This window comes from Microcaecilia unicolor, chromosome 8 (assembly GCF_901765095.1).
Source record: "Microcaecilia unicolor chromosome 8, aMicUni1.1, whole genome shotgun sequence".
NCBI lineage: Eukaryota > Metazoa > Chordata > Amphibia > Gymnophiona > Siphonopidae > Microcaecilia > Microcaecilia unicolor.
The window spans coordinates 27,164,816-27,181,453 of record NC_044038.1 but is presented as its reverse complement, the minus strand read 5'-3'; the positions used below and the strand labels follow the sequence as shown (position 1 = coordinate 27,181,453).

Sequence of the window (16,638 nt, the reverse complement as noted above, 5' to 3'; positions counted from 1 at the left end):
ATCAGGCTCTCAGTGGACGTTCCTCTGCGGCTGCCAGTGGAGCAGGGCCTGTTGCATCAGGGTCCCGTGGTGATGGAGGATCCCTCCCCCTGTGGTCTTACGGCCTGGCTATTGAGCGGCAGCGTCTGAGAAAGAAGGGCTTCTCAGACAAGGTCATCGCCACTATGCTGAGAGCGAGGAAGCGCTCTACTTCTACTGCTTACGCCAGGGTTTGGCGTACCTTTGCAGCGTGGTGTGAAGCAGGCTCACTTTCTCCCTTCACTGCTCCAATTTCTTCAGTGTTGGCGTTCCTGCAAGAAGGTCTGGAGAAAGGCCTGTCGCTCAGTTCCCTTAAAGTCCAGGTAGCGGCCCTGGCTTGCTTCAGGGGCCGCCTGAAGGGTGCTTCCCTGGCTTCGCAGCCAGATGTGGTACGTTTTCTCAAGGGAGTTAATCACCTGCGCCCTCCTCTGCGTTCAGTGGTGCCTGCGTGGAATCTCAACCTGGTGCTAAGAGCCTTGCAGAAGCCGCCTTTTGAACCCTTGTCGAGGGCATCTCTGAAAGACCTGACGTTGAAAGCAGTCTTTTTGGTGGCTATCACTTCAGCCAGAAGAGTTTCCGAGCTCCAGGCGCTCTCATGTCGAGAGCCTTTTCTGCAGTTCACTGAGGCAGGAGTGACTATTCGCACAGTGCCTTCCTTCCTGCCCAAGATTGTTTCTCGCTTCCATGTAAATCAGCAGCTCTGTCTCCCTTCCTTTCGTAGGGAGGACTACCCAGAGGAATACTCTGCTCTCAAGTATCTGGATGTGAGACGAGTCATCATCAGATATTTGGAAGTGACCAATGATTTCCGGAAATCGGATCATCTGTTTGTCCTGTTTGCAGGTCCTCGTAAGGGTCTGCAGGCTGCTAAGCCTACAGTGGCAAGATGGGTCAAGGAAGCCATTGCAGCGGCTTATGTGGCCGCGGGGAATGTGCCGCCTATCCAGCTGAAGGCTCACTCCACTAGAGCTCAGGCGGCCTCGATGGCAGAGGCCGGGTCCGTCTCCTTGGAAGAGATTTGCAAGGCGGCAACTTGGGCATCGGCCCATACCTTCTCCAGGCATTACCGCTTGACTGTGGCTGCTCGGGCGGAGGCCCGGTTTGGAGCTTCAGTGTTGCGGTCAGGGATTTCTATGTCCCGCCCTGGGTGAGTACTGCTTCGGTACATCCCACCAGTCTATGGATTGATCAGCATGATGATATGGAAGGTAAAATTATGTATCATACCTGATAATTTTCTTTCCATTAATCATAGCTGATCAATCCATAGCCCCTCCCAGATATCTGTATTGTTTATATTCTGGTTGCATTTCAGGTTCAAGTTTAGTCTTCAGTTCCTGTTCAGGAGGACTTCGTGTTCAAGTTTTTCAATGGATTCTTCAAGAGTTGAGACGAATTTGTGTTACAGTGAGCTGCTGCATTCCTCTCCCCTCCGTTTTACGGGGCTGGATTGAGACTTAAATTCTGCCGGCGCTCCCTCCCGCTTCGTGCGGCAGTTGGGCAGCTTTGTACCCCTCCCGCTTCGGCGGTGTTAGGGTCAGTCAGCTCCTCCCGCGGTTGCGGTTGCAGGATAAGCCAGATCCCCCCCGCATCAGCGGGTGTGGTGTCCCTCCCCCGCTCCGCGGGGATGAGCTGGACGGATTCCCCTCCCCCACTTGTGTGGGGATGAGCTGGGTTAATTCCCCTCCCCCGTTTCGGCGGTGGTGAGCTGGGCAGAGTGTCCCTTTGTGGGTGTAATTCTCTAAGTGCTGAGTCCTGCGGATGGAGCTTGGATATCGACATACTGAGGAGTTTCCGGCAGCACATGACCACATATAGGGAGGCAAAAGGATTGCTCTCTATCTCCACCTGCTGGTAGATGGACACAACCCACCAGTCTATGGATTGATCAGCTATGATTAATGGAAAGAAAATTATCAGGTATGATACATAATTTTACCTTTCCTCTTTGTAAATATATAGCACAACCCAACAGCACTATATATAATTGAAATGCAGTGAGTTATATATATATACTAGTAAAAAAGCCCCGTTTCTGATGCAAATGAAACGGGGGCTAGCAATGTTTTCTTCTGTGTGCATGTGGGAGTGTGTGTGTCCCTGCCCTCTGGCCTCTCTCCCCTCCCCCCTCTGAGTCCTTCACTGTTACAGAGCCAGCGATTTGATTTCGTGCTCTGCTGTTTTCCTTCACTGACTGTGTTACAGAGAGGGCGGGGCAGACACTCATAGGGAAAACGGATATCTCGCCCCCTTCACACTTCCGGCTGGAGGCTTCATAGAACGTTGGTGTTGCCTTTTATATAGAGAGATGTAATAGAGTTAAAGTCAAAAGTGTTTTTTTGTTTGTTTTTACCAGGGCATGTAAGAATGCTGTAAGATCTTCCTGTGTGAATTTTTTTTTTTTTTTTTTTAGCAAAAGCAGAAGAGGTTTGTAAAAACTAGACCATGCCTGTTCATTAATTCTTTTAAAAATATTTTCACTGAAATGTACGCCCTTTTAACACATATGTGCAACAGTGGTCTTGAGGCTCACCAAGCTGTGCATTGCCATACAAGTCCTTTAAAAAAAAAAAAAACAGCAGAAGCATAGGCCAAAGTGTGTATCTTGTTCTGATTTCATGCCATACCTTATTTTGAGTTGGGTTCTTTTTTAAAGCTTCTCCAAGTATTTATTGTGCCATTGTCACAGAAACAGAAAGCACTGAGATAGGGAAGAGTGCTAATTTCATTAGAAAGGCCATCTGGTCTTGCACAGTTCCCTAGTTTAACACAGGGCCTTATAATTCTTCTGTAGATGGTAATAAGAAAGTGGCAATTGAATGAGATTTTGATATTTTACCATTTATAAGCAGTCCTTTAAATTTTTTACTTTTTAATCGTACATCTCTGCACTTCTTAACTTTTTTAAAACTTGATATTTTTACAATATTTATTGTTAAATTGAAATACTAAAATAGCAATGTAGAAATACCAAATAACATTAAGAAGGCAACCCCCACCTTGACATCATCTCCATCTGACCCCATTATTTGCGGTGAACCAAAAGGGCTACGATATCTGATTCAGGCTTCTGCCCAGGATGTAAGCCTTTTTATGTAGGGTGATGTGTTTTTATGTAAGACTAGTAAAAAAAGCCCCGTTTCTGATGCAAATGAAACGGGGGCTAGCAAGGTTTTTTTCAGAGTGTGCATGTGGGAGTGTGTGTGTCCCTGCCCTCTGCCTTCTCTCCCTTCCCCTGTGCTGTCTGTCCCCTCCCCCTTCCGAGTCCAGTCCTTCAGTGTTAAGTTTCCTGCTGTTCTGTGTTTGTGTTACAGAGAGAGTGAGGGCATCTCTCTCCCCTCCCCCCTCTGAGTCCTTCACTGTTACAGAGAGAGGGATTTCGTGCTGTGCTGTTTTCCTTCACTCATGGGGAAACCGGATATCTCTGGCGCTTCACACTTCCGGCTGGAGGCTTCATTAGAATGTTGGTGGTGCCTTTTATATATAGAGATGTGATCTTTCAGTATCCATCAAACAGCCTAGCATAAGTGCCAGCTGTGGTGTGCTTGAGCACCCCCCAGTTTTGAGAAAGCTTCCTCACTTTGTCCAGGGACAAAATTGAATTTAGCACACCCAGTTGTTTTGAAAAGTTGGCTGTTAAGCAACTTAGTATAAATCTGAGTTAAAAATGTTACCTTAACAAGGGCTTCTCCTCTCAAAACTGACGCAACTGAGATTGAAGTGTCGTTTCCAGGGATATCAGGAGAAAGTGGTGGTTCTAGCTTTAAAACTATTAATTGTGTTTTTCTTTTTCTTCAGATTTATGAAATCCCATTTTTCATAGCACTGGATCATAAGACAGAAGCTATCTTGGTAGCTGTGAGAGGTACATTGTCCCTTGAGGTATGAATTTCTAGTCTACAGAAAGTGTTGGTTTTAGGCTACCTGCATTGCCCTTAATATTGACATGACCTGTTAATGTGATGAGCAGCCTAGTAATTACAACAAGGGGCTGGGAACCAGGGTTCATATCATGTTTGTCTTACTGATAACTCCTCATGACCTTGGGCAGGTCATATTATTTTTCATTCTCCGAGGACAAGCAGGCTGCTTGTTCTCACGACTGGGTGACGTCCGCGGCAGCCCCCACCAACCGGAAAAAAGCTTCGCGGGACGGTCGGCACGCAGGGCACGCCCACCGCGCATGCGCGGCCGTCTTCCCGCCCGTGCGCGACCGCTCCCGCCAGTTACTTTTTTTCCGCGACTGGAGAGAGTTGTGCAATTGCCTCTCTCTCTGTTCAGCCGCCGGATTTTCGACCGCGTTTACGCGGATCGTCGCTTTTGAACCCCCGTTCGGTTTCCTTTTCTTTCTTTTGTATTGTTAATAAAAAAAAAAAAAAAAAGGGATTTCGCGCGTGTGGAGCACGCGCTCCCCTTTTTCCCTCGCTTCTAGCGGGGACGCCACGTTGCGGCCTAGTGGCCGCTCGGTCGGTTTGGTTTTTCGTGGTGTGATTTTAGCCACCATTGCCGACTTTGACTTCGCCGACGCGATTTTTCCGTCGATGTCCTCGAAGGTCCCGAGTGGATTTAAAAAGTGTGGTCGCTGCGGCCGGCCGATCTCGCAGACCGACACCCACGCTTGGTGCCTCCAGTGCCTCGGGCCGGAGCACAATCTCAAGTCGTGTGCTTTGTGTCTCGGTCTCCGGAAACGGACTCAGGTTGCGAGGCAAGTTCTACGGGACCGTCTTTTTGGAACTTGCGCCGGCCCCTCGACGTCGACCTCGACGGCATCGGTATCGAAGGCCGGTTCTTCGGTACCGGTATCGATGCCCGAGACATCGGCACCGATGGCAGCGACCCCAGGAGAACAGGTCCCGTCGGCCCGCCGGTCCGCCGGTGAGAGCGGGGTTGAGAGGCCGCGTGGGCAGTCGGCCCCGGTCACTCCCTCAGCTCGTGAGCCACGGGACCGAACCCTGTCGGACCCGGTACCTCGAGACCGAGGGGGATCGACCTCCTCCTCCTCCATGCCCTCCGGCGCCGGTGACGTGCACCGGAAAAAGGACAAAAAGCGCCGTCACCGGGAGCCCTCGGTGCACCCTGAAGAGGAGTCGACGCCGAAGCGTCATCGCAGAGAGGAGAGATCTCCGTCGGTGGTGGAGGTACCGACGCGTCGGGGTTCCGGCACCTCGGTGCCGTCTCCTGGCCCCCAGCAGCTTTTGGCACCGACACCCTTACCGGCCCCACCGCCTTTCCCGGCAGCGGGCCTGGACGAGTGCCTCAGAGCCATCCTTCCGGGGATCCTGGAAGGGCTGATGCGCCAGGCTGTGCCGGCGTCGGGGGTGCTTGCGCCCCCGACGCCGATGACTGTGGCGCCGGCGAGCTCTAGCCCGGCGCCGGGGCTGTCGACACCGCCGCCGCTTGCGGTGCCGGTCTCGACCGCCACGCAGGTGGAGTCCCCGTCGACGTCGATGGAGGGAGCTCCGTCCCCGCCGGCGCGGGAGTCCACCGCTCGACGACACCGAGACCTCGGTGCCTCGACGTCGAGCCGGGCCCGGTACCGGACTCAGCTACATGAGCTAATGTCCGATACCGAGGATGAGGACTCGTGGGGGGAAGAGGAGGACCCGAGATATTTCTCCTCAGAGGAGTCTACGGGCCTTCCCTCGGACCCCACGCCGTCACCGGAGAGAAAACTCTCCCCTCCTGAGAGTCTCTCCTTTGCCTCCTTTGTGCGGGATATGTCTATTAGCATTCCCTTCCCCGTGGTCTCTGTGGAAGAGCCGAGGGCCGAGATGCTCGAGGTCCTCGACTATCCATCACCACCTAGAGAGTCCTCCACGGTACCGCTGCACAATGTCCTGAAGGAGACGCTGCTTCGGAACTGGGTGCGACCATTAACTAACCCCACCATTCCCAAGAAAGCAGAGTCCCAGTACAGGATCCACTCTGACCCAGAGCTCATGCGGCCCCAGTTGCCCCATGACTCAGCGGTCGTGGATTCTGCTCTCAAGAGGGCACGGAGTTCGAGGGATACCGCCTCGGCGCCCCCGGGGCGGGAGTCTCGCACTCTGGACTCGTTTGGGAGGAAGGCCTACCAATCCTCCATGCTCGTGACCCGCATCCAATCTTACCTGCTCTATATGAGCATCCACATGCGGACCAATGTGCAACAGCTGGCGGATCTGGTCGATAAGCTCCCGCCGGAGCAGTCCAGGCCATATCAGGAGGTGGTCAGGCAGCTGAAGGCGTGCAGAAAGTTCCTGTCCAGGGGGATTTTTGACACCTGTGACGTGGCATCTCGTGCTGCGGCCCAAGGTATAGTGATGCGCAGGCTCTCATGGCTGCGCGCCTCTGACCTGGACAACCGCACCCAGCAGAGACTGGCTGACGTCCCTTGCCGGGGGGATAACATTTTTGGTGAGAAGGTCGAGCAGATGGTTGACCAACTGCATCAGCGGGAAACCGCTCTCGACAAGCTCTCCCACCGGGCGCCCAGCACCCGCCCCCACGGGCGGGCGTTTTTCCCGGGCCCGGCAGGCTGCACCCTATTCTTTTGCGAAGCGTAGGTACAACCAGCCGGCCCGAAGGCCTCGTCAGGCACAGGGACAGCCCCAGCGCGCTCGTTCCCGTCAACAGCGTGCGCCTAAGCAGCCCCCTGCGCCTCCACAGCAAAAACCGGGGACGGGTTTTTGACTGGATCCACGGGAACATAGCCGCCCTACAAGTGTCCGTACCGGACGACCTGCCGGTAGGAGGGAGGTTAAAATTCTTTCACCAAAGGTGGCCTCTCATAACCTCCGACCGGTGGGTTCTCCAAATAGTGCGGTGCGGATACGCCCTGAATTTGGCCTCCCTGCCTCCAAATTGTCCTCCGGGAGCTCAGTCTTTCAGCTCCCATCACAAGCAGGTACTTGCAGAGGAACTCTCCGCCCTTCTCAGCGCCAATGCGGTCGAGCCCGTACCACCCGGGCAGGAAGGGCGGGGATTCTATTCCAGGTACTTCCTTGTGGAAAAGAAAACAGGGGGGATGCGTCCCATCCTAGACCTGAGAGGCCTGAACAAATTCCTGGTCAAAGAAAAGTTCAGGATGCTTTCCTTGGGCACCCTTCTGCCAATGATTCAGAAAAACGACTGGCTATGTTCCCTGGATTTAAAGGATGCATACACTCACATCCCGATACTGCCAGCTCACAGACAGTATCTCAGATTCCGCCTGGGCGCACGGCACTTTCAGTATTGTGTGCTGCCCTTTGGGCTCGCCTCTGCCCCACGAGTGTTTACAAAGTGCCTCGTGGTGGTAGCGGCCTACCTGCGCAAGCTGGGAGTGCACGTGTTCCCATATCTCGACGATTGGCTGGTCAAGAACACCTCGGAGGCAGGAGCCCTCCGGTCCATGCAGTGCACTATTCAACTTCTGGAGCTGCTGGGGTTTGTGATAAATTACCCAAAGTCCCATCTCCAGCCAACTCAGTCTCTGGAATTCATAGGAGCGCTGCTGAATACCCAGACGGCTCAGGCCTACCTTCCCGAAGCGAGGGCTACCAATCTCTTGGCCCTGGCTTCGCAGACCAGAACGTCTCAGCAGATCACAGCTCGGCAGATGTTGAGACTCCTGGGTCATATGGCCTCCACAGTTCATGTGACTCCCATGGCTCGTCTTCACATGAGATCTGCTCAATGGACCCTAGCTTCCCAGTGGTTTCAAGCCACCGGGAATCTAGAAGATGTCATCCGCCTCTCCACCAGTTGCCGCACTTCACTGCTCTGGTGGACCATCCGGACCAATTTGACCCTGGGACGTCCATTCCAAATTCCGCAGCCCACAAAAGTGCTGACGACGGATGCATCGCGCCTGGGGTGGGGAGCCCATGTCGATGGGCTTCACACCCAGGGTCTGTGGTCCCTCCAGGAAAAGGATCTGCAGATCAACCTCCTGGAGCTCCGAGCGATCTGGAACGCACTGAAGGCTTTCAGAGATCGGCTGTCCTGCCAAATTATCCAAATTCGGACAGACAATCAGGTTGCAATGTATTACGTCAACAAGCAGGGGGGCACCGGATCTCGCCCCCTGTGTCAGGAAGCCGTCGGGATGTGGCGCTGGGCATGCCGCCACAGCATGCTTCTCCAAGCCACGTACCTGGCAGGCGTAAACAACAGTCTGGCCGACAGACTGAGCAGAGTCATGCAACCGCACGAGTGGTCGCTCCATTCCAGAGTGGTACGCAAGATCTTCCGAGAGTGGGGCACCCCCTCGGTGGATCTTTTCGCCTCTCAGACCAACCACAAGCTGCCTCTGTTCTGTTCCAGACTTCAGACACACGGCAGGCTAGCGTCAGATGCCTTTCTCCTTCATTGGGGGACCGGCCTCCTGTATGCTTATCCTCCCATACCTTTGGTGGGGAAGACCTTACTGAAGCTCAAGCAAGACCGCGGCACCATGATTCTGATAGCGCCCTTTTGGCCCCGTCAGATCTGGTTCCCTCTTCTTCTGGAGTTGTCCTCAGAAGAACCGTGGAGATTGGAGTGTTTTCCGACTCTCATTTCGCAGAACGACGGAGCGTTGCTGCACCCCAACCTTCAATCCCTGGCTCTCACGGCCTGGATGTTGAGGGCGTAGACTTCGCTGCGTTGGGTCTGTCTGAGGGTGTCTCCCGGGTCTTGCTTGCCTCTAGGAAGGATTCCACTAAAAAGAGTTACTTTTTCAAGTGGAGGAGGTTTGTCGTGTGGTGTGAGAGCAAGGCCCTAGAACCTCGTTCTTGTCCTGCACAGAACCTGCTTGAATACCTTCTGCACTTATCGGAGTCTGGCCTCAAGACCAACTCAGTAAGGAATCACCTTAGTGCGATTAGTGCTTACCATTATCGTGTGGAAGGTAAAGCCATCTCTGGAGAGCCTTTAGTCGTTCGATTCATGAGAGGTTTGCTTTTGTCAAAGCCCCCTATCAAGCCTCCTACTGTGTCATGGGATCTCAACGTCGTCCTCACCCAGCTGATGAAACCTCCTTTTGAGCCACTGAATACCTGCCATCTGAAGTACTTGACCTGGAAGGTCATTTTCTTGGTGGCAGTTACTTCAGCTCGTAGGGTCAGTGAGCTTCAAGCCCTGGTAGCTCATGCTCCATATACCAAATTTCATCACAACAGAGTAGTGCTCCGCACCCACCCAAAGTTCCTGCCGAAGGTGGTGTCGGAGTTCCATCTTAACCAGTCAATTGTCTTGCCAACATTCTTCCCCAGGCCGCATACCCGCCCTGCTGAACGTCAGTTGCACACATTGGACTGCAAGAGAGCATTGGCCTTCTACTTGGAGCGGACATAGCCCCACAGACAGTCCGCCCAATTGTTTATTTCTTTCGACCCTAACAGGCTAGGGGTCGCTGTCGGGAAACGCACCATCTCCAATTGGCTAGCAGATTGCATTTCCTTCACTTACGCCCAGGCTGGGCTGGCTCTTGAGGGTCATGTCACGGCTCATAGTGTTAGAGCCATGGCAGCGTCAGTGGCCCACTTGAAGTCAGCCACTATTGAAGAGATTTGCAAGGCTGCGACGTGGTCATCTGTCCATACATTCACATCACATTACTGCCTCCAGCAGGATACCCGACGCGACAGTCGGTTCGGGCAGTCGGTGCTGCAGAATCTGTTTGGGGTGTAAATCCAACTCCACCCTCCAGGACCCGAATTTATTCTGGTCAGGCTGCACTCTCAGTTAGTTGTTCTTCGTAGGTCAATTTCTGTTGTACCCTCGCCGTTGCGAGGTTCAATTGACCTGGGTTCTTGTTTTGAGTGAGCCTGAAAGCTAGGGATACCCCAGTCGTGAGAACAAGCAGCCTGCTTGTCCTCGGAGAAAGGGTATGATACATACCTGTAGCAGTTGTTCTCCGAGGACAGCAGGCTGATTGTTCTCACCTACCCTCCCTCCTCCCCTTTGGAGTTGTGTGTTTCATCTTTTGCTAGTCATTCAACTGGCGGGAGCGGTCGCGCACGGGCGGGAAGACGGCCGCGCATGCGCGGTGGGCGTGCCCTGCGTGCCGACCGTCCCGCGAAGCTTTTTTCCGGTTGGTGGGGGCTGCCGCGGACGTCACCCAGTCGTGAGAACAATCAGCCTGCTGTCCTCGGAGAACAACTGCTACAGGTATGTATCATACCCTTTTTCTGAGGTACCCACATAGTGGGGAGTGATAATTATATACCATAATTATTTTAAACTTTATTTTGTTTTCCATTTTGAGCATACAAGCAGAAAGATGGGACAAAGAGCCAAAGATTGTACAGTGCTGTGCTTGTTCAGTAAGACCAGTTCAGACTGATGGGTTATGCCACCCTATCAGAGAACCTGAACTTTCCAGTGAGATCAGCAGTATAAGGGGTGGTACAGCCTGACACTTGTCATATTTGGATGATTAGCTAATCCGGGCTGACTCTGGAGAGGATTCTCAGTTGGCCATGTCCAGTGTGATTCATGTCCCTGGAAGGCTTAAATTTTTAAAATACATATAGAATAATACACAAGTTCAAATTTCAAGTTTATTAAGTATTTTCTACCCCACCCAATCAAACAAATGTTTGAGCAGCTCACAATCTGTTTGCATGGGAAAGGGGAAAGGATCAGAAATAGCACGCACTAACAAGATAGGAAAGAGAGAGAACAATGGAGAAGGGAAAAACGCTGTCAATTTAGGCAACTCTTCCAGTTAATGGCCAAATGCTTCTAAATACAAATACGTCTTTAAGTCTGTCTTGAACTAGGCAAGGGAGGATAATGCTTGTAGAGAGTTCCATAATGGAGGAGCCTGTACAGAAAAAAGAGAACATTGTACGGAGGCTGAGGGGATGGCACGGAGAGACGGTACTATTAGAAGTTTACATTGAGATGATCATAGGAGGCGTCAAAAGTGTGTGTGTGTGTGGGGGGGGGGGGGGGGGGGGTGGTGCCGGGGGGGAGGGCTAAAATGTGCCCCCTCACCTCTGGCTCTGGACCCCCCCCCCCCCCCCCTCCTGCCAAAGTCTGGCTATGCCCCTGGGCTCAGCAGAGTGCATTTTGTGCTCTTAGGGCTCCAAGAGTCTAGGATTATCTGTAGTCCCTAGGCACTATGGTAATACATTTGGACTTGATCCTGTTAGCGAGAGTGCACATAAGACCACTCCAGCATACACTTCTGTCTCAGTGGTCACCCAGGAAGGAATTGGTGTGGTAGGGCTGCTTCCAAAGCCTGCCCATGAAAGATGCTCTTGGACCCGCCGGACTGGATAGTTGTGACAGCCAATACCAGCCTGTTGGGCTGGGAAGCCCACTGTCTGGATCAGGTAGTGCAGATTCACTGGTTAGGGCAGGAGACATCTGGGCCAATCAGTTGCCTGGAGGTGAGGGCCATTTACCTGGCCCTGGAGGTTTTGTTCCCTCTTGTCAAGGTGCCACAGTAGTGTCATATATCAGCAAGCAAGGGGACACCAAAAGTGCAGCCGTGGTACAGAGCAATCTGCAAGCACTCGGTGGTTGATATAACAGGAGTGATGAATCTGGGTGGACTTTCCCAGCCAGTATGTACTGGACCTGGGCAAATAGGAGCTGAATTCCTTTGCCTTCCAGTTGGTGGTGGAACAGTGGGGAGTCTTAGTCTTTGATCTGTTGGTGACTCATTTAAATGCCAAGGCTCCTCAGTTCTTGATTTGCAGGAAAGAGGGCAGCACAGCTGGGATTGATGCACTGTTAAATCTGTGCTCATGGATGGAGTGGCTTTGTCTGTCCTCAGTGGCCTGTGATAAGCCAGGTGTGCAAAAAACATGCACTAATGTGGTAGAGCACATTGGAAACGTGCATACATAGGTTTGTGCTTTTGGCAGCTATATTTTGGCACACAAGAAAATTGTACAGGCACCCAGAGTTGTATGCTCATATATCTGCATATGTGGTTTAGTGTCGTTCTGTGCGTAATTTTTGCAACACCAACGTCATTTATGTGCAGACTAGCATTCTAGCACAAGCATCCATTTCTCATCATCCTGGTAACTCCAGACTAGCCTTAAAAGATTCAAGTCTTCTGCTTCAAGGGCTGATTTTCATGGAGGATCCAGTTCCCTTTTGGCTTACAGTTTGGCCCTTGTTAACGGTCAGTTTGAGACAAAAAGAGTCTGACTGTATTTAAACTATAGTGTAGAGACCAGGGTTGTCTGCCTGGTGAGTAAACATCCTCTTTAATTTTGGTCTTCCTCAATACACCTCCATCTCCCTGCTGGCCTCCAGAGGGAAAAAAAGATAGGCTGTGGATTCGCAGGGTGGTGTTTTGCTACCTAGACGTCCAGTTGGCTTCCTGTGTTCAACAGATTGTGCAGAGGCGATGCAGCTTTGAAGTCTTCCTTGGTACAGTAGATTAAGGAAGTGATTGAGTTGGCATACCTTCTGAATCAGAGTGATACCAGAGAGACTGGGGGCACGTTCTGTGAAAAATCTCAGGAGACCCCCCCCCCCCCCCCCCTGGATGGAGGCCTGAGTTGTGGGCCTGGAAGATATTTGCAGACCAGCAACGTGGTCTTCATTGCATTCATTTGTTGAGCACTACAGGACTGATGTTAGGGCCAGAGATGATTGCGCCTTTGGCAGGGTGGTTCTGGAGGGAGCCTTGTCTTTCACCTGTCCTTTGGTACATCTAGTCAGTCTGAACTGGTTTGGCAGGATGATAAGGAAGGAGAAATGTGTTTATTGCCTTTCAATTTCGTTTCTTTGATTTCCTGCTAGACCAATCCAGGTCCCGTTTAGCAAGCTGTAGGGGGGTACTCTTAGCATCTGCCTTGAATTTAGCTTCTCACAGGTATCCTTGCAGAGGGTTCCTTTTGGGGGGGGGGGGTCTGTTTTGTACAATTTTTTTTACTCTGTGTGTCAGCTTTAGCATTAGCATACTGGCAAGATCCAGGCTGCACTATTCCTTATACAGGTGATGTCACTGGAAAGCTCTGGTTCTCCATCTCTTGTCTGCTGCTAGGGTAGCATAAGTCAATCTGGACTGGTCTAGCAGGAAAAAAGAAAAGGAAATTAGTAAGTCAGAACAAATTTCACATTATCTGGTTTATCGATGGGCAAAGAGAGATGGGAGATTTCCACATACTACATAAAGCAGCGTTGGAGGTATTCAACCTTTTCAAGATATTCTTAGGTTGAAATACCACTGTAGTGCATCATGTTAAAATACAGTGTGACAGTCTCAGAAAGATACAGGAACTTTTAAATGGATTTAGTTAGCAAGGTTGAAGTACCTGTCTACTAAACAAGTGTCTTGCTGCTTGTAAAAGGTGGAAGAAAAGCAGTTCGATTTCATGATACTGACTTCCATGTTTTAGAGTGCTCTTATTGTGAAAGAGTTGAATAAGAAAAAAAAGAGTTAAGGAAATATTTTGCATTTGTTCTATCATTGCAGAAATAGTTTAGTACTAGTAAGAAGCACATTTGCTAGATTTAACTAGAATTTGTAGAAAACCATATGTATTTTTACAGGATGCATAAATCATGTGAAATGAGAATACCAGCTTTATTTTTTCTATTTTCAATTTGAATTAAATCCACCCGTGATGGAAACTTAACCATAGATAGGGCCTCCAGCCTCTCACAGTTCCATGACCACAGACTTGGCTGCAAAATCATGCCCTTCCAGCAGAATTCATCATTCCCTGCAGAATCGCTATGGGAGGTGGAGGGCTAGTTTACTGGCACTGATGGCAGCAGTGACTGCCCTGTGTGTGTGTCTCTCAGGTAGCGCTCTCCTTTAAACAGCAACCTTCCCCATCTACTTCTAGTTCTGGACTGCTGCACTACAAAGCTTGCAGTTCAGAGCTCAACTGTTCAGGCCTGGAAGCAGAGGGGGAGAGCGCAACTTAAAAAAAAAAAAAAAAAGAGCTTCCTGCTGTATATGAGGGTGAGGAGATGGAGGAATTTGGAGCCAAGGGAGAATGAATTGGGGGATAGAGGATGGGAACAAGGGTGAGTGAGTGAATGAGTAATAATGAATGAGGAAGTTGGAGAAGCTATGGGGAGATAAGTGGATTGAAAGGGATGTGGGGTTTGAGAGAAAAGTGGTTGGCATAGGGAGGAGGGATATGAATAGATTTTTCATTCCTCTACTCCGTTTTTTCCTATCCTCTTTTCCAAATACACTGTCATACTCCTCCTTCCTCTACCACTTTTTAAAGATCCCGTCATTTCCCCTGCCTACCTTCCCAGCATCAATCGCTGAGATCCTTCCCCCCCCCCCCCCCCAAAAGAACGAAATAACGTAACTGAGCATACAAAAAAAATAGTATAAAATTACTTTATTTTTAAAGACATGTAGATATATAAAAATGTATGAAACTATGCCACTTAATTGCTACAGAAAACAGGAAGCTGTGGGCATAGACAGTATATTCAAAAACTTTCTGTTGCTTTCTGTGCCTAAATTCAGGCCTACCTTTATGTTGCTGTCATAACAGGAAAGAAATTAAGCATGGGCCTTGCATGTGGACAGGCCTGTGACCTAAAACAAGAAGGCCGTGCAGGAAGAAGTGGCAGGGCTGTTCAAGGCCTGTCAGCATATAAAAGCTAGCAGGCTCCATGCTCAGTTTCTATCCAGGAACTGCTGTGGCAGAATGGCTACACTCCACAAGACAGCAGGTGACTCCAAAGTGAGTGGGCAATGCTGGGTGAGGAGAAGCCCCTGATTGCTCATCTGTTAAATCCGGCCCTGGTTCCCACGGTGACTTTCTCTTGGCAGTCTTAGTTTTATTCAAAAATGTGCTTCTGCTTGAAAGCAATTAGAATCCATAAGATACCAAGCTAATGTTTGTTTTTTTACAAAAAAAAGTTTGTAATTGCTTTTGCTTGCAGGATGTCTTGACTGATCTGTCTGCGGACTGTGAAACCCTCACTGTAGAAGGAGTACAGGGAGACTGTTTTGCACATAAGGTACTTGAGGATTTTTTTTTAAATTTCATAGCAGTTATTCAGCAAGGAAAATTAAATACGGAACTGCAGTGAACAAGTGAAATGGCCAGAAATTTCCCCTTAACCAGATATGTGAAAGAGACAAACTCCCTTACATATAGGGAAACTGTTGCTTTTGGGTAAAGACTGGTGTTTGTTGCCAGTTGTATGAATTAATAGTGGGGTTTTTGTTTTGCAGTTTAAGTTTAGAATCTACAGTAGCAGAAGCGCACCTGAAAACTGCATAGCTAGTATCCTCCACTGCTATGTGAAGGGACCTGGATCAAGCTGTATGACCACAGTATAGTACTTCAATTCTGTAGGAAAAAAAGAGTACAGCTGACTGCTTAAAATGCCATAGGATATAACTTGGCTACATTCCAATTTTTGAGCCACAGCAGGCCCCTGAATCTTGAGCATTAGATGTCTTTAAAAAAAATAGTGATAGCCTACCATTGCATTTATAGAATCCAAGTATCTATCTCCTCGGGTCCCTTCCAGCCGTGATCTCTGTAATCAGGACTGAGAAGAAGGATCATGAAGAGGGAAAAAATGGTCTACATCCGCTCTAAGATTCTCCAATTGCATTGTTAGGGGGTCTGCTCCCAACTTCACTAGGACTTTTTACATCTGGTTGGTTAGCATTTTTATATGGCTGGCTACCAAAAAAGTGTTAAAGAATATTTAAGGCTTTATAACGGAGTGAAAAATTACTACTACTACTACTACTATTTAGCATTTCTATAGCACTACAAGGCATACGCAGCGCTGCACAAACATAGAAGAAAGACAGTCCCTGCTCAAAGAGCTTACAATCTAATAGACAAAAAATAAATAAAGTAAGCAAATCAAATCAATTAATGTGACCGGGAAGGAAGAGAGGAGGGTAGGTGGAGGCGAGTGGTTACGAGTCAAAAGCAATGTTAAACTGTCCTTCCATTATGAAATAATCCTATATAATAATTCTCACCTCCAACATTCTAAAGTAGCTGCCTGTGTCTGTGGCTCCTGGAGTTGCTGAGCTAGGCTCCGTAGCCAGGCTGACGCCACTCACAGCTGATTCCCAGGCAGGGGGAGGAGTAGGGAAACACGCGGAGCAACTTGCTCCGTGTGTTTCCCTACTTCTCTCCCTGCCTGGGAATCAGCTGTGAGTGTGCCGCTCAAACACCCCCTCGGCACATCAACTCCCTCGCCACCCGCAGCTGCCACTGGTAACGCTATCCAGCCGCTGCTGCTTCTCCTGTTGAGCAGCAGCGGCCGCTACAAAAAGAAAAAAAAAGCCATAAATGTTTTAAAACCTGAAACGCCGCACCGTAGACAACCATCAGGCTTTGGCTGTCGGCTCTGCAGCCGCTCCTCCTCTCGCCTCCACGTCACTGCCCCTGGAGTAAGACCCCGGAGGAGCGCAGCAACTTGAGAGGCAAGAGGAGGAGTGGCTGCAGAGCCGACAGCCAATGCCTGATGGCTGTCTACGGTACGGCGTTTCAGGTTTAAAAACATTTATTGCTTTTTTTTCTTTTTGTAGCAGCCGCTGCTGCTCAACAGGAGAAGCAGTAGTGGCCGGACAGCGTTACCAATGGCAGCTGCGGGTGGCGAGGGGGTTTGATGCGCCAAGGGGGGGGGGGAGGTTCGCTGGACATGGGTGGCTGCAAGGGGGAGGGGAGGGGAGGGTCGCTGGACATGGGTGGCTGC

General features: G+C 50.3%; 1 protein-coding gene across 2 annotated transcripts in view; it reads left to right on the top strand.

The window, feature by feature from the left end:
• Positions 1-16,638, top strand: part of DAGLB (diacylglycerol lipase beta) — a 65,868-nt gene that overhangs the window by 25,926 nt on the left and 23,304 nt on the right. For both annotated transcript variants that reach the window (XM_030211688.1, XM_030211687.1), the window contains 2 exons: positions 3,817-3,900; positions 14,851-14,928. In XM_030211688.1, coding sequence (XP_030067548.1) covers positions 3,817-3,900; positions 14,851-14,928 — 162 coding nt within the window. The remainder of the gene's footprint in view (positions 1-3,816; positions 3,901-14,850; positions 14,929-16,638) is intronic.